The sequence below is a fragment of the Mustelus asterias genome, chromosome 5 (genome assembly GCF_964213995.1).
Source record: "Mustelus asterias chromosome 5, sMusAst1.hap1.1, whole genome shotgun sequence".
NCBI classification, from domain to species: domain Eukaryota; kingdom Metazoa; phylum Chordata; class Chondrichthyes; order Carcharhiniformes; family Triakidae; genus Mustelus; species Mustelus asterias.
The window spans coordinates 45,405,984-45,424,998 of record NC_135805.1 but is presented as its reverse complement, the minus strand read 5'-3'; the positions used below and the strand labels follow the sequence as shown (position 1 = coordinate 45,424,998).

At 44.9% G+C, this 19,015-nt stretch overlaps 1 protein-coding gene across 1 annotated transcript in view; it reads left to right on the top strand.

The window, feature by feature from the left end:
* ube3d (ubiquitin protein ligase E3D) overlaps positions 1-19,015 on the top strand; it is a 165,755-nt gene that overhangs the window by 35,498 nt on the left and 111,242 nt on the right. Inside the window, exon 8 of the mRNA XM_078212474.1 lies at positions 528-700. Coding sequence (XP_078068600.1) covers positions 528-700 — 173 coding nt within the window. The remainder of the gene's footprint in view (positions 1-527; positions 701-19,015) is intronic.

Below are 19,015 nucleotides of genomic sequence, written 5' to 3'. Positions count from 1 at the left end.
AGATTACACGTGAAGCCATGTTTGTGCCTGAAGTAGTGCAAGTATTTGTAACTGTGTGAGGCATATCTGTTGCTTCGACTATTTAATGCAAAGTTTACCTTTTATTTGAAATATCCATTGCCATTAATTAATGCTCGAATCATGTTGTTCTTAGTTGGTATGTTACAGTAAAAGTTTTTTAAAAAGTGAAATCTCGTCCAGTGGTTTTCTTTCCATTGGTATTGTGGGATTCCTTTCTTTTTAAGAAGTTACCGGTCTTTACAAAGAACAAAGAACAGTACAGCACAGGAACAGGCCCTTTGGCCCTCCAAGCCTGCGCCGATCACGTTGTCCTATCTAGACCAACCGCCTGTATCCCTCTATTCCCCATCTGTTTATGAGGATCCTGACGGGACATTGATCGGAAGTGAACTGCAGGTGGCCTTCTGAATAGCTGAGTCTTTTTAAAAACCAATGTCCTTTATTTTGTTGTGTCTTGATTGTGTTCGGATGTTTTACATACCTGTTTATTTATCCCTTCCTTAAAGCTCTGGCTTTTGAATTCTGACACTCTACTGGTGAGATCACACAACGATTCAAATAGCGATTTTGCTGCAATTGGCAAGGGCACAGTGAAGCTTGAGTCGCCTATCAAATTATGTGAAGGAAACAATACTGTCAAAGTGCTGTATCACCCCTGCTTAAAAGGAAGAAACAAAATGTAAGTAGTACTTTTTCCAATATTTTTATAGGATTTTAATGGAGCTAAATGATACATGATTGCCAGAAGTGGGATAAGCAATCCCAGGACTATGATACTGGTGCAGATTATTAGTGAAACAAATTGGCTCCATTGTGTTACACAAAGCTTGAAGGCAAAATATGTTTTGGCTATATTATTGCTTAGTACAATGCTAGTTTGTGCAAAATCTTGAGCAGAGTGACCCTGGAGTTCAGTCCGCTGTAGAAAAAAGTGGAATGCACAATGAGCAAGCTATTGAGTGAATTACTGTCTTCTTTTGGTTAAAAGAAAATTGCATTTGGGATGTAGGCATGACTGACGTGTTGTCCTGTGAAGATGATGCTTGGCGAGCCGCTGGCTTGATTGGGTATATATCATAGAAGAAGAATCATAGAAACCCTACAGTGCAGAAGGAGGCCATTCGGCCCATCGAGTCTGCACCGATCACAATCCCACCCAGGCCCTACCCCCACATATTTTACCCGCTAATGCCTCTAACCTACGCATCCCAGGACTCTAAGGGGCAATTTTTTAAAACCTGGCCAATCAACCTAACCCGCACATCTTTGGACTGTGGGAGGAAACCGGAGCACCCGGAGGAAACCCACGCAGACACGAGGAGAATGTGCAAACTCCACACAGACAGTGACCCGAGCCGGGAATTGAACCCGGGACCCTGGAGCTGTGAAGCAGCAGTGCTAACCACTGTGCTACCGTGCCGCCCAATGTATGATGAAGATACTCCCTCAGTGATACTAAGGTAGGTAGTTTCAGGATTATGACTCAGTGGCAATGAAGAAACGGTGTTATTTAGCTTTGACAAAGGGTCATCTGGACTCGAAACGTCAGCTCTTTTCTCTCCTTACAGATGCTGCCAGACCTGCTGAGATTTTCCAACGTTTTCTCTTTTGGTTTCAGATTCCATCATCAGTAGTAATTTGCTTTTATACGGTGTTATTTATGTTAGGATGACGTATGACTTGGAGAGCAACTTACAGGTGATGATGTTTCTGTACACCTGCTGCTCATGGCCTTCTGGGCAGAGATTGAGGTTTGGAAAGTGCAGTTGAAGGAACCCTAGCAAGTTGCTGCGGTGCCTGTTGTAGCTAGTACACACTGCACCAGTGGGTGGAGTGAGTGAATGTTTAAAGTGGTGGATAAGTAAGTTTATTTGCTGAGGTACTGCTTGTGGTCTGCTTTGCTCTGGATGGTGTTAAGCCTCTGGAATGTTGCAGCTGCACCCATTTGGGGAAGGGGAGAGTATTCCATTACATTCCTGCCTTTAGCCTTGTGGATTGCCCAAAAGCTTTGGGCATTTAGCATCCAGCTTCTTTCTTGTTTAAAAGCTATGGCATTTACATAACTGGTCAAGTTGAGTTTTTGGTCAGTGATGAATGCCAGGATGTTGATAGTGGGTGATTCAGTGATGGTAATGTTGAGAGGTGGTGATTTGACTCTCTCTTGTTGGTTATGGTCATTTCACAGTAACTTCATTGCAATGTTGGTGTAAGCCTACTTGTGATACTAATAAACAAACTTAAAAACTCAAGACAGTAGACTGATCAATATTTAAAAACTCAGCGACCAATCTGAATGAGTAGGCCACTACAGTAACTGATTTCATTAGTAAGTGTGCAGAAGACTGTGTGCCAAAGAAGCAAATCCCCATGTTTCCCAACTGGACAGTAAGAAGTCTCACAACACCAGGTTAAAGTCCAACAGGTTTATTTGGTAGCAATAAATACCAAATAAACCTGTTGGACTTTAACCTGGTGTTGTGAGACTTCTTACTGTGCTTACCCCAGTCCAACGCCGGCATCTCCACATCCCAACTGGAAAGCCATGGATGAACGTGGATATCCACTGCTTGCTGAAGTCCAGATCTGAGGTGTTCAAGTCAGGCCACCCTGACCTACACAAGAAATCCAGATATGATCTACGGAGATCCAGCAAAGTTGCCAAAAGACAGTATCGGACCAAGCTAGAGTCCCAGGCTAGCCACATAGGTTCCCACTGACTATGGCAAGATGAAGGCACGTAGAATCGCCGGCACCAATGCAGCCCTCCCCGATGAGGTCAATGCATTTTATGCCCGTTTTGAGCACGAGGTCAGTGAGAGCATCCCTCCATCCGGAAGCCTCGGCCAAACCTGTATCCGAGGTCACCATCGCAGATGTCAGAGCAGCCTTCTCGAAAGTCAACTCACGGAAAGTGACTGGCCTGGATTGGGTACTCGGACGAGCACTCAGATCCTGCATGGATCAGCTGGTGGGGCTATTCACAGACATCTTCAACCTCGCTTTACACCAATCTGAGGCCCCTATCTGCCTCAAGAAGACGACCATTATCCCGGTACCAAAGAAAAGCCAGACAGCGTACCTTAATGACTATCATTCGATGGCTCTGACATCCATCATTATGAATACTTCGAAAGGCTATTCATGGCACGAATCAATTCCAGCCTCCCAAATTGCCTGGATCCACTACGGTTTACCTATTGGCGTAACAGGTCCACAGCAGACGCCATCTCTGTGGCCCTACACTCAACCCTGGAACACCTGGATAACAAGGACACCTATGTCAGACTCCTATTTATTGACTACAGCTCAGCCTTAAACACCATTATTCCTACAAAACCCAGCTCCAAACTCTGTGGCCTGGGGCTTGGCTCCTCCCTCTGTGAATGGTTCCTGAACTTCCTAACCCACAGACTGCAAACATTAAGGATAGATAACAACACCTCCTCCATGATCATCCTCAACACCGGTGCCCCACAAGGCTGTGTCCTCAGCCGCTTACTATACTCCTTATACACCTATGACTGTGCGGCCAAATTCTCCTCCAATTCAATTTTCAAGTTTGCTGATGACACCACCATAGTGGAACAGATTTCAGATAATGATGATTCAGAATACAGGAAAGAGATAGAATCTGGTGAACTGGTGGGACAACAATGATCTTTCCCTTGATATCAACAAAACAAAGGAGATTGTCATCGACTTCAAGAAGCGTAGTGGAGGACATGCCTCTGTCTATATCAGTGGGTACAAAGTGGAAATAGTTGAGAGCTTCAGGTTTCTAGGTGTCCAGATCACCAACAACCAGTCCTGGTCTCTCCATTCCGACGCTATAGTTAAGAAAGCCCACCACCACCTCGACCTTCTCAGGAGGCTAAGGAAATTTGGCCTGTCTGCTACAACTCTCACCAACTTTTACAGATGCACCATAGAAAGCATTCTTTCTGGTTGTATCACAGCTTGGTATGGCTCCTGCTCTGTCCAAGACGGCAAGAAACTATAAAAGGTTGTGAATGAAGCCCAGTCCATCACGCAAACCAACCTCCCATCCATTGACTCTGTCTACACTTCCTGCTGCCTCGGAAAAGCAGCCAGCATAATTAAGGACCCCACGCACCCCAGACGTAGTCTCTCCCAATTTCTTCCGTCTGGAAAGTCTGAGGTCACGTACAAACTGACTCAAGAACAGCTTCTTCCCTACTGCCATTAGACTTTTGAATGGACCTCATATTAAATTGTTCTTTCTCTACACCCTAGCCATGACTGTAATACTACGTTTTGTACTCTCTCCTTTCCTTCTCTATGAATGGTATGCTTTGTCTGTATAGCGTGCAAGAAACAATACTCTTCACTGTATACTAATACATGTGACAATAAGAAATCAAATCAAAAGAAAGGAGGACTCCCGTTCCCGTTTGAATTGCTACTACCTCACCGGGTCAAACCTGTCAGGCTGCACATTGGGTGCAGGCCTATCCCGCTGCTTGTTAAATCTGAATGGTGGTGGGATGAGGCCTATTAATTGGGCTTAGAATCATAGAATCTCTACAGTGCAGAACAAGGCCATTTGGCCCATCAAGCCTGCACCGATAATAACCCCACCCAGGTCCTATCCCAGTAACCCTGCGTATTTACCCTGCTAGCCCCCGTGACATTAAGGGGCAATTTTGCATGACTTATTGACCTAACCCTTTGGAGTGTGGGAGGAAACTGGAGCACCCGAAGGAAACCCACGCAGACACGGGGAGAACGTGCAAACTCCACATAGACAAAGACCCAAGACCGGAATTGAAGCTGGATCCCTGGTGCGCTATGAGACAGCAGTGCTAACCACTGTACCACCGTGCTAGCCTTGTATGACAGAACACCCTATTTTAATGGTCCACCTGCCTGTTTTCCCATCCGAGGGTAAAATCCAGCCCAAAACCAGGATCTTGGGTTTATGTCACACTATCAGTTACCCCCACAGCTTGCCTCCTGGACTTGCAGAATCTCACTGGCTGTCCTGTCTGGAGACAATACACATCTCTTTTACCTGTGCTTAATGCTCCCTCCACTCACATTGTCTGTATCTTTAAGACCTGGTTGGCTGTAGAGATTTGCATTCTGATCAGTATTCTGTAACTTGATTTTGTGTCTCTGTATGCCCTGTTTGAGAGCAGATATCCATTTCATCTGACGAAGGAGCAGCGCTCCGAAAGCTAATGGCATTTGCTACCAAATAAACCTGTTGGACTTTAACCTAGTGTTGTTAAAACTTTTACTGTGTTTACCCCAGTCCAACGCTGGCACCTCCACTTCTATGAGATAGCCAGTTACTTATCCAATCGGCCAAATTTCCCTCGATCCCACACCTCTTTACTTTCTTCATGAGCCTACCATGGGGAACCTTATCAAACGCCTTACTAAAATCCATGTATACAACATCAACTGCTCTACCTTCATCTACACACTTAATTACCTCCTCAAAGAATTCAATCAAATTTGTGAGGCAAGACTTACCCTTCACCAATCCGTGCTGACTATCACGGATTAAGCTGCATCTTTCCAAATGGACATAAATCCTATCCCTCAGGATCTTTTCCATTAACTTACCGACCACCGAAGTAAGACTAACCAGCCTATAATTACCAGGGTCATTCCTATTTCCTTTCTTGAACAGAGGAACAACATTCGCCACTCTCCAGTCCTCTGACACAATCCCTGTGGAAAGTGAGGACCCAAAGATCAAAGCCAAAGGCTCTGCAATCTCATCCCTTGCCTCCCAAAGAATCCTAGGATATATCCCATCTGGCCCAGGGGTCTTATCGACCCTCAGGTTTTTCAAAATTGCTAATACACCTTCCCTCAGAACATCTACCTCCTCCAGCCTATCAGCCTGTATCTCACACTCATCCTTAAAAACATGGTCCCTCTCCTTGGTGAACACTGAAGAAAAGTATTCATTCATTGCCTCTCCTATCTCTTCTGACTCCATGCACAAGTTCCCACTACTATCCTTGACTGGCCCTAACCTCACCCTGGTCATTCTTTTATTTCTCACATAAGAGTAAAGAGCCTTGGGGTTTTCCTTGATCCGACCCGCCAAGGACTTCTCATGCCTCCTCCTAGCTCTCCCAAGCCCATTTTTTTTAAGCTCATTCCTTGCTACCTTGTAACCCTCAACCGACCCAACTGAACGTTGTTTTCTCATCCTTAGATACGCTTCCTTTTTCCTCTTGACAAGACAGTCAACCTCTTTTGTGAACCATGGTTCCCTCACTCGGCCATTTCTTCCCTGCCTGACAGGGACATGCCTGTCAAGGACACACAGTATTTGTTCCTTGAACAAGCTCCACTTTTCATTTGTGCCTTTCCCTGACAGTTTCTGTTCCCATCTTATGCTTGCTAATTCTTGCCAAATCGCATCGGAATTACCCCTCCCCCAATTATAAACCTTGCCCTGCCGTAAGGCCCTATCCCCCTCCATTCCAATAATGAAAGACACCGAATTGTGGTCACTGTCTCCAAAGTGCTCTCCCACAACCAAATCTAACACTTGGCCCAGGTTCATTACCCAGTACCAAATCCAATGTGGCCCCACCTCTTGTCGGCCTATCCACATATTGTGTCAGGAAACCCTCCTGAACACATTGCACAAAAACTGTCCCATCCAAACTATTCAGCCTATAAAGGTTCCAATCAATATTTGGAAAGTTAAAGTCACCCATGACAACTACCCTGTGACCTCCACCTATCCATAATCTGCTTTGCAATTTCTTCCTCCACATCTCTATTACTATTTGGGGGCCTGTAGAAAACCCCCAACAACGTGACCGCTCCTTTCCTATTTCTAACTTCAGCCCATATTACCTCATTAGGCAGATCCCCCTCAACCTGCCTTTCAGCAGCCGTTAAACTATCCTTGATTAACAATGCTACTCCTCCACCTCTTTTACCACCTTCCCTACTCTTACTGAAACATCTGTATCATAGAACACAGAACAGTACAGCACAGAACAGGCCCTTCGGCCCACGATGTTGTGCCGACCTTTATCTGAAACCAAGATCAAGCTATCCCACTCCCTATCATCCTGGTGTGCTCCATCTGCCTATTCAATAACCGCTTAAATGTTCTTAAAGTGTCTGACTCCACTATCACTGCAGGCAGTCCATTCCACACCCCAACCACTCTCTGAGTAAAGAACCTACCTCGGACATCCTTCCTATATCTCCCACCATGAAACCTATAGTTATGCCCCCTTGTAATAGCTCCATCCACCCGAGGAAATAGTCTTTGAACGTTCACTCCATCTATCCCCTTCATCATTTTATAATCCTCTATTAAGTCTCCCCTCAGCCTCCTCCGCTCCAGAGAGAACATCCCTAGCTCCCTCAACCTTTCCTCATAAGACCTACCCTCCAAACCAGGCAGCATCCTGGTAAATCTCCTCTGCACTCTTTCCAGCGCTTCCACATCCTTCTTATAGTGAGGTGACCAGAACTGCACACAATATTCCAAATGTGGTCTCACCAAGGTCCTGTACAGTTGCAGCATAACCCCACGGCTCTTAAACTCCAACCCCCTGTTAATAAAAGCTAGCACACTATCGGCCTTCTTCACAGCTCTATCCACTTGAGTGGCAACCTTCAGCGATCTGTGGATATGGACCCCAAGATCTCTCTGTTCCTCCACAGTCTTCAGAACCCTAACTTTGACCCTGTCATCCACATTTAAATTTGTCCTACCAAAATGAATCATCTCACATTTATCAGTGTTAAACTCCATCTGCCATTTTTCAGCCCAGCTTTGCATCCTAACTATGTCTCTTTGCAGCCTACAACAGCCCTCCACCTCATCCACTACTCCACCAATCTTGGTGTCATCAGCAAATTTACTGATCCACCCTTCAGCCCCCTCCTCGAGGTCATTAATAAAAATCACAAAGAGCAGAGGACCAAGCACTGATCCCTGTGGCACTCCGCTAGCAACCTGCCTCCAGTCCGAAAATTTTCCATCCACCACCACCCTCTGTCTTCGATCAGATAGCCAGTTACCTATCCAATCGGCCAACTTTCCCTCTATCCCACACCTCCTTACTTTCATCATAAGCTGACCATGGGGGACCTTATCAAACGCCTTACTAAAATCCATGTATATGACATCAACTGCCCTACCTTCATCAACACAATTAGTTACCTCCTCAAAAAATTCTATCAAATTTGTGAGGCATGACATGCCCTTCATGAATCCGTGCTGACTATCCCGGATTAATCCGCATCTTTCCAAATGGTCGTAAATCCCATCCCTAAGGACCTTTTCCATCAACTTGCCAACCACCGAAGTAAGACTAACCGGCCTATAATTACCAGGGTCATTTCTATTTCCTTTCTTAAACAGAGGAACAACATTTGCCACTCTCCAGTCCTCTGGCACCATCCCCGTGGACAGTGAGGACCCAAAGATCAAAGCCAAAGGCTCTGCAATCTCAACCCTTGCCTCCCAAAGAATCCTAGGATATATTTCATCAGGCCCAGGGGACTTATCAACTTTCAGTTTATTCAAAACTGCCAGGACATCCTCCCTCCGAACATCTACTTCCTCCAGCCTATTAGCCTGTAACACCTTCTCTTCCTCAAAAACATGGTGAAGAAAATATCCCACCTGATCCATGGAGTTATTGGTGTTCCTGGTAAGTGACAATTACCCTTGTAGTTGTCTAAATCTGTGTGTGAGCTGCTCTATACTGTTACTCTGTGACTGATCTACATGTCAGCATTTTACAGACACATAAACAAACAAAGAACAAACAAAGAACAATACAGCACAGGAACAGGTCCTTCGGCCCTCCAAGCCGGCGCCGCTCCCGGGTCCAAACTAGACCATTCTTTTGTATCCCTCCATTCCCACTCCGTTCATGTGGCTATCTAGATAAGTCTTAAACGTTCCCAGTGTGTCCGCCTCCACCACCTTGCCCGGCAGCGCATTCCAGGCCCCCACCACCCTCTGTGTAAACCTGGGACTTCCAACAACCATTCCTGTCCCTGTTCTAACCATGTCTCTGTAATGGCCACAACATCGTAGTCCCAAGTACCAATCCACGCTCCAAGTTCACCTACCTTATTCCGGATGCTCCTTGCATTGAAGTAGACACACTTCAACCCACCTTCCTGTCTGCCGGTACGCTCCTGCGACCTTGATACCCTCCTCGGTACCTCAGTACACTCAACACTGGCTTCTGGACTACAGCTCGTTTTCCCATCCCCCTGACAAATTAGTTTAAACCCCCCCGAAGAGCCGTAGCAAATTTCCCTCCCAGGATATTGGTGCCCCTCTGGTTCAGGTGCAAACCGTCCTGTTTGTACAGGTCCCACCTTCCCCAGAATGTGCTCCAATTATCCATGTAACTAAAACTGGAAAGGTTGGAGAGAGAATGATGTTATGCCTGTTTAATTAGTCACCATTAATTTTTAACGTATCTAATTTAGCTCAGGCAAAAACTTTCATGTGTGCTTAATTTTGTGAAACAAATGTATGTTTCTGACTTAGCTTAGGGGGGTTTCTTCTGTGTGTATTTAATTAAATAGGACTGTTTTAAAATTTAAAATAGCTGATCTGTAGCCGTGCCTCTTCAAAGCTCAAAATGGGTGATGAATTTTGCTTTTTGCTGTGGCCCACTGGGCTTCCTGGCCAGTGATAGAATGATCACAGTGACAAAAAGTTTGGATGTTTCAGAAGTCGATTATCTGCTCCTACTTAGTGGTGGAGATTATGCTTTCCATTTCTCTGCTGCCATCCTTTGTCCTTCATTTATCCTAATGCCTCTTGTATGGCTGGTGGTCTCCGTGCTTTTTTAAAAGAAAAATTATTGGAGAAATAAATAGCAATTAAAGTACACATTCCATCTTAGCTCACCTCTGTTAGATATGATGGTAAGGATACTATAGTAAGGATACAATAAGGATAGGCAACAACACCTCCTCTATGATCATCCTCAACACCAGTACACCACAAGGCTGTGTCCTCGGCCTCTTACTATAATCCTTATACACCTACGATTGTATGGCCAAATTCCCCTCCAACTTGCATTTTCAAGTTTCCTGATGACACCACCGTAGTGGGTCGGATCTCAAACAATGATGAGACAGAGTACAGGAATGAGATAGAGAATCTGGTGAACTGGTGCAATGACAATAATCTCTACCTCAATGACAACAAAATGAAGGAGACAGTCATTGATTTCAGGAAGTGTAGTGGAGGACATGCCCCTGTCTACATCAATGGGTACGAAGTGGAAATGGTTGCGAACTTCAGGTTTCTAGGTGTCCAGATCACCAACAACCTGTCCTGGTCCCTCCACGCTGACACTATAGTTAAGAAAGCCTACTAACGCCTCTACTTTCTCAGAAGAGTAACGAAATTTGGCATGTCTGTTATGACTCTCTCAAACCTTTACAGATGCACCATAGAAAGAATTCTTTCTGGTTGTATCACAGCTTGGTATGGCTCCTGCTCTGTCCAAGACCGCAAAAAACTGCAAAAGGTCATGAATGAAGCCCAGCTCATTACACAAACCAACCTCCCATCCATTGACTCTGTCTACACTTCCCACTCCCTCGGAAAAGCAGCCAGCATAATCAAGGACCCCTCGCAACCCAGACATACTCTCTTCCACCTTCTTCCATCGGGAAAAAGATACAAAAGTCTGAGGTCACATACCAACCGACTCAAGAACAGCTTCTTCCCTGCTGCCGTCAGACTTTTGAATGGACCTACCTCGCATTAAGTTGATCTTTCGCTACATCCTAGTTATGACTGTAACACTAAATTCTGCACTCTCTCCTTTCCTTCTCTATGCATGGTATGCTTTGTCTGTATACCGCCTAAGATACAATACTTTTCACTGTATACTAATACATGTGACAATAATAAATCAAATCAAATCAAGATGTGAAACTTCTTTCCCTGAGTGGCAGGGGAAATATAAATAACAGTAAATTCAAACCTCTATCTGTTGATCTTTCAAATGTCATGTAAAATTTCCAGGCAAAGTAGCTGATGAAATCTGTTGTTTTCCAAAGTGAATTGGGTTTTCTCCAGGACTGTATGAGCATCTGATCTCGCATGACAACAACCACAGCTTTATTGTTAATATGAAAAGAAACATCCCAAGACGTTTCACAGGAGCATTATAAAACAAAGGATGATACCAAGCCACGAAAGGTCAGGTGATCAAAACCTCAGTCAAAGAAGTGTTTTAAGATGTGTCTTAAAGGAGAAAAGCAGGGTGAAGAGGTGAAGGGAGGGTTTTTTTCATAGCTCAGGGTTTAGGCAACTGACAGTATAGCTACCATTAGCGGAGCAATTAAAATTAGGACTAAGGGTCATGTTGACTCGAAACGTTGGCTCTCCTCTGTCTCCACAGATGCTGTCAGACATGCTGAGACTTTCCAGCATTTTTCTGTTTTTGTTTCAGATTCCAGCATCCACAGTATTTTGCTTTTAATTAAAATTAGGGATGCATGAGAGGCCAGAATGGAAGGAGCGGAGAGCTAAGGAGATGACAGAGATAGGGAGGAGGTGGGACCATAGAGAGATTTGAAAAGAAGAATGGGAATTTTAAAATTAAGTCGTTGCTTGACAGAGAGCCAGTGTAGATCAGCGAGCACAGGGTGATGGGGGTGTGTGACTTGGTACAAACTAAGACATGGGCAGCAGAATTTTAAATGACCGTATGTTTAAGGAGGGTAGAATGTGGGAGAGCAGGCAGGGGTGTGTTGGAATAGTTGAGTCCAGAGGTAACAAAGGCAGGAATGAGGCTTTTGAAGCAGTTGAGCCGATACAGAAGAGAAGTCGGGTGATGTTATGGAGGTGAAAATAGTCAGTCACGATGGTGGCATGAATATGAAGTCAGAGGTTAATCCTGGGAACAAATATGACACCAAGATTGCGAACAGACTTTTAATCTCAGACGGTTGTCAGGGAAAGGGATGAAGTCAATAGCTCGGAAACAGAGTTTGGAGCAGGCTTCATTCTTCCCAGTATTTAATAGGAGGAAATTTCTCATCCAGCACTGGGTATCGGATAAGCAGCCAGATTATTTAACAATAGCAAAAGAATTGAGAGAGGTAGTGGTGAGGTGGAGCTGGGTGTCATCAGTGTCCATGTGAAAATTAACATTGTGCCTTAGACATCTTGGTGAAGCAGCAAGATGTATAAAAGTGCTTTCAACAATCTCTGTACTCAAATAGTTTCCTCTTTGTTGTGAGTTTGGTAATGCTGTGTTAATTGACAGGTGTATAAAATTGTCTTTTCCATGCAGTACACTTCAATGACTTCTCTCCATTGTGAAACTGCTCTGGTTGGATCAAGTTAATGGATCTTGTTGCCTAGGGGCAGTGTACAGATGAGAAATAGGAGAGGGCCAAAGATACATGCGGAGTGGACACAGAGGTACGGTGCACAAAGAGAAGCTATTGAAAGTGATACTCCAGTTATGATTGGATGGATAAGAATGGAGCTAGGTGAGAGCACCCCACCCAGCTAGATGACAGAGGAGAGGCATTGGAGGAGGTTGGTGTGGTCAACCTTGTCAAAGGCTGCAGACAGATCTAGAACAACAGGAGGGAGAGTTAACCTTTGTCACAGTCACTTAGGACGCCTTTATGGCTTTGATAGGAGCCCTTTTGGCATGGTGTCATGGGCAGAGTTGATTGGAGGAATTCAGAAATGGAGCTCGGGAAAGAAGGAAAGAACTTGGGAAACGACAGCAGATTCTAGAGAAGAAAGGGAGGTTGGAGGTGGGACGTTAGTTTGTGATGGTGTAGGGGAGGGGCGGAAGGATCCTTCATTTTGAGGAGAGAGAGAAGACAGCATATCTAAAGGAGAGAGGAAGAACACCAGAAGTGAGAGAACTGTTCACAGTACCGGCTAACACTGAGATAGGAGGGGAACTTGGGTGATCATCATTTTAGTGGGAATAGGCTTGAAGGAACAGGAGATAGTCTCATGGATGAATTGAGCTCAGAGGGGGCATGAGGGGAGATAGGAGAGAGACTAGGCAAAGATATAAATTGAGAGATTGAGAAGATGGGGAATGGAAAGAGTTTGGCCAGTTGTGCTAGTGGAGAGGGGGAATACGGTAGAGGCAGCTGATTGGATTGTCTTGATCTTAGTAATAAAGTATTTCACAATCTCCTTGCTGAGAGGGGTTTAAGAAGATGATTTTCAGTGGAGAAATGAAGCTGGAGGGAGGGGGCTTATCTTTGCATTCCAGTTTACTTTGCATTCTGTTTATTGTGAGGGGAATTGAATACGAAAGTAGGGAGATTATCCTTTCATTATACAGGGCAATGGTGAGACCACATCTGGAGTACTGTGTGTAATATTGACGTCCCTATTTAAGGAAGGATGTAAATGTGTTGTAAGTAGCACAGAAGTTTTACGAGACTAATACCTCGAATGAGAGCATTATCTTACGAGGAAAGGTTGGACAGGCTAGATTTGTATGCACTGGAATTCAGAAGAGTAAGAGGCGGCTTTATGGAAATATATAAGATCCTGAAGGAGTCTTTACAGGGTGAATATTGAGAGGCTGTTTCCTCTTGTGGGAGAATCTAGAACTAGGGCTAGCTGTTTAAAAATAAAGGGGTTGCCCAATTTAGACAGAGATGAGGCGAATTTCTTTCATTTAGAGGTTGTGAATCTTTGGAACTCTTTTCCTGAAAAGGCAGTGGAAGCAGAGTTTTTGAACATTGTTAACATTGTCTAAATATATTATTGATTAACAGGGGCTTGGTGGGAATGTGAAGTTGAGGTTACAATCAGATTAGCCATAATCTTAAAGAATAACGGAGCAGGCTCGAGGGGCTGAGTGGCCTATACCTGCTCCTCATTCAATTTGGTTAAACATGATTTCCCTTTCACAAAACCATGTTGACTCTGCCTGATTACTTTGAGCTTATCCAAGTGCCCTACTATAATTTCTTTAACAATAGCTCCTAACATTTTCCAATGATAGATGCTAAGCTGACTGTTTGTGTGTCCAGCGTGATCTTATAATGTTTTAAGTGGTCCCGGCAGATCTAGTGGGGCGGATGGTTAATGCAGTTGTCTGCCTGTCCTTTCAAGTCTGCGTTCTCTTGAACTTAAAAGGTGGTGGCCAGGGTGAGAGTGGTGAATGGTTTTATTGGGGACTCGGATATTAAATTCTCCCTGCCTGATTTTCCTCTTTGCACATAGCCCACAAGATGCTTTACATTCAGGCAGTGAAGGTGAATGTTCTTTGCTTTTTCCTTTGCATTAAGTCAGCAGAAAATAACTTTTCAGAACTTTCTGGTGCCTCAAAATGGAAATAATAGCACAGCTTGCTCACATTTAGACTCATTTAGAGGTACAACTGAGCCCATTGATTTCTACAAAGCGAGACAATCGCAGAGATACAGAGGTAAGTTTGACCAGGACTGATTGATCATTCCAAATGAATGTGTACTTCAAGCTGTGGTTGTGTTTTTTTAATGTCTCAATGTTTGTATGAAACTTTTGGGAATTTCACTTTGCTTCCATCTCAGCACAGAATAACTGATGCTGCGCTGTGGGTCCTGGAAACTTAAATTTGATTCTGTCTTCTCCCTGACGGAGGTTTATATAACTCGGTACTTGACCTGGTGAAACGTGCGTGGGCTGCAGAAAGCTGAGGTCTGCACATAAGGGAACAGATGAGACCATGTGTCTGTCTTCAGTGACCTGCTGGACTAAGCCGATATTGTAAAACTGTCAAGTCCCATTTGTGCAATGTAATTCACCCTTTCCTTAGCAATTTATGTGATTTCTGTACAGATTTAACATGAATGCCGTGGATGACCTGAATTTTCATAACATGGGCAGTGGTTTTCATTGTCCTTTCAAAATAAGAAGCCTTTTGCAGCTAAATTAACTATCACAGCCACTAATGGATTGCGTTTGTTCGGCTTGCCTTTAATGATAAGGTAACTTTTGATTCCATTGAGGTTCCAGTATGAAGGGAGGAGGGTAGAGGATGATTGAGGGGGAGGGGGTGGTTTGGAGGGAACATACAAACATATGAATTAGGAGTAGCAGTTGGCCAGTCGATCCCTCATACCTGCCCCACATCCAATAAGATCATGGATGATCTGATTATGACCTCGAATTCACATAGAAAATAGAAGCAGGAGTAGGCCATTCGGCCCTTCGAGTCTGCTCTGCCATTCATTACGATCATGGTTGATCATCAAAATCAATATCCTGATCCCATCTTCCCCCCATATCCCTTGATCCCTTTAGCCCCAAGAGCTGCATCTAATTTCTTCTTGAAATCACACAATGATTTAGCCTCAACTATATTCTGTGGTAGTGAATTCCACAGATGCAACACTCTCTGTGGGCGCACAGTGGTTCGCACTGCTGCCTCGCAGCGCCAGGGACCCGGGTTCGATTCCTGGCTTGGGTCACTGTCTGTGCGGAGTCTGCACATTCTCCCCATTTCTGCATAGGTTTTCTCCGGATACTCCGGTTCCCTCCCACAGTCCAAAAGACGTGCATTGGCCATGCTAAATTCTCCCTCAGCAGACATGAACAGGTGCCGGAGTGTGGCGACTAGGGGATTGTCACAGTAACTTTATTGAAGTGTTAATGTAAGCCTATTTGTGACACTAATAAATAAATTTTAAACTTCAGTTTTGGACTCCCCACCATTGGGAACATTCTAAATCTACCCTGTCTCATCCTGTTAGAATTTTAGAAGTTTCTATGAGATCCCATCTGATTCTTCTAAACTCCAGTGAATATAATCCTAACCGACTTAATCTCTCCTCATATGACAGACCTGCCATTTCAGGAATCAGCCTGGTCAACCTTTGCTGCACTCCCTCTGTAACAAGGACATCCTTCCTCAGATAAGGACACCAAAACTGTACACAATACTCCAGGTGCGGCCTCACCAATGCCCCGAACAATTGCAGTAAAACATCCCTATTCTTATACTCCCCTCTTGTTATGAAGGCCAACATACCATTTGCCTTCTATACTACCTGCTGTACTTGCAAGCTTGCTTTCAGTGACTGATGCATGAGGACACCAAACTCTTGCTGAGTATCCACCTCTCTCAATTTACACCCATTCAAATAATAATCTGCCTTCCTATTTTTGATGTGGAGATACCGGCATTGGACTGGGGTGGGCACAGTAAGAAGTCTCACAACACCGGGTTGAAGTCCAACAGGTTTATTTGGTAGCACGAGCTTTCGGAGCGCTGCTCCTTCATCAGGTGATTCACCTGATGAAGGGGCAGCGCTCCGAAAGCTCATGCTACCAAATAAACCTGTTGGACTTCAACCTGGTGTTGTGAGACTTCTTACCGTTCCAATTTTTGCTATCGATGTGGATAACCTCATATTCATCCACATTAGACTGCTTCTGCCACATTCCCACCTGTCTCCGAATTGTAATAACCCACCACAAAGTCTAAAAGGAATGAAACCAATGGATCCCCTGACACTGGAAATGACAAGGCACTCCCAATCTTGCAGCTGTATCACAGGCTAGTCAGGCAACAGCCTGACATAGTCATAGTCATAGAATCAACCTTACAGCCAATGTGCCAGACACCATCACCATCACTGGGTATGTCCTGTCCCCCCAGCAAGGCAAAGGCTGTGGCGAAGTGAGATACAGTCGGGTGGGAGATTTGGGAGTGCTCAACATTGTCATCATAGCGTCAGGTCAGATATAGACAAGGAAAGGTCCTGCTGATTACCACCCAACACCACCAGCCCTTGGCTGATGAATCAGTACTCCTCCACGTTAAACACCGCTTGGAGGAAGCATTGAGGGTGGTAAAAGCATGGAATGTCCTCTGGCTGGGAACTTCAATGTTCATCACCAAATGTGGCTCAATAGCTCCACAGCTGACTTCGCTAGCTGAACAGTAAAGGACATTTCTCCCGGACTGCATCTATGGCATTTGGTGAGAAAATCAACAAAAGGGAATAACCGCCTAGAACTTGCCCTCACCATTCAACCTGTTGCAGATGTTTCTGTCCCTGACAATATAGGCAGGAGTTACCAACACACAGTCCTTGTAAAGTCCCATCTTCACACTGAGCACATCCTCCACCATGTTGGTGCGGCAACACCACAGTGCTAAATCGATAGAATCAGAACAAATCTAGTAGCTCAAACTGGTCATTCATGAGTTGCTGTTGACCATCAACAGCAGCTGAAGATTATTCAACCACAATGTGTGATCTCATAGCCCCCAGCATGTCCCTTAGTCTACCATTACCATCAAGCCAAGGGACCAGCTCTGGTTCAGTGAGCAGTGAAGGAGTGCATGCCAGGAGCAGCACCAGGCACATCTAAAATGAGGTGTCAACTTGACCAGAACTGCTTTACATGCCAAATAGCAGAAGCGGCTACATTAGACAGAGTTAAGCGATCCCACAACCAATGGATCAGACCAGTGCAGTCCTGTCACACCCAATCGTGAACAAACAACTAACAGGAGGGTGAGGCTCCATAAATATCCCCATCCTCAATGGGAACCCAGCACATCTGTGCAAAAGATATTTGCCACCATCTTCTGCCAGAAGTGTCAAGTGGATGGTCCCCAGCATCACAATTGTCAATCTTCTACCTATTTGATTCTCTCCATGTGATATCAAGAACTGGCTGAAGGCATTAGATACTGGGCCCTGAAGACATTCTGGCAATAGTGCTGAAGACTTGTATCCAGAACCAGCCATGTCCTTAGCCAGTCTGTTTCAATAGAGCTACAACACTGGCATCTACCCAACAATGTGAAAAATTGACCAGGTAAATCCAGTCTACAAAAATCAGAATAGATCCATTTACTGACCGCCTACTCTCGATCATCAGCAAAGTGATGGAAGGTGTTGCCAACAGTGCTATCAAGAGGCACTTAAACAGCAATAATCTGCTCACTGATGCTCAGTTTGGGTTCCACCAGGACCACTCAATGCCTGACCTCATTACAGCCTTGGTCCAAACATAAATGAATAAATATCACTAGGGGTTTTGACAGGAGGTTTCTATGTTCGCACATCCCTCATGGGCGGGGTCAACTGGACGGTGCTGTCCACCTTGGAGGCTTGGGGATTCTGAGCGGCAGGCGTTCAGCTCAGGGAGAGAAGCCAGCCCAGTGGCTCTTGATCCTGTGGACCAAAGCGTTTAACCTTGAACCCTGGGTATTTATCCCATTCATTGACTTTGAGACTGTGGGCAGCTGACATCGTTCAGGGTTACCTCCAGATGGCCAATTAGTTTGACGAGCATGAATCCCAGGAATGTGAGGGCACGAGTGCTTTCTGCTTCAGGTAAAGCTACCAGGCACCCATTTCACTCACAAACTGCATCATTCCGAGATCTCATTATGCCGCAACACTTGAGCCTCCTGAATGGTCATTCTGGAGTTTTCCAAAATCTCACCGGTGCAAATCCCATTTTTTGGCCTCCTGCAAGATTTAGCAGCCATTAGGGGATTTAAACCTGCTAAATCTCGCTCACGACTTCGGCCACCTAGAAGGACAAGGGCAGCAGGTGCATGGGAACACCGCCATCTATAAGTTCCCCTCCAAGCCGCACACTGTTCTGAATTGGAACAACCTTGCTGTTCCTTCAGCCTTTACTAGGTTAAAAGGCTGGAACTCTCTTCATAACGACACTGTGGGTCTACCTGCACCAGATGGACTGCAGCGGTTCAGGAAGGCGGTTCACTGCCATCTTCTCGGGCAATTAGGGATGGTCATCAAATGCTGACCTAGCCATTGAAGCCCACCTCCCATGAAAGAAGAATAATGAAATTAAATCAGCGTGATACAGAGATTTGATTATTTCCCTGCGTTGGATGCGAGTGCAGCTGTAGGATTTCCTTCCCCATTCAGTGCTAATGTGGCAGAACTTGTTTGTTTTACAGAAAATGCAGTTGTAGACAATTAGTTACACTGACAGGATTGCATTCTTAGCGGTTTTCCTTTCATG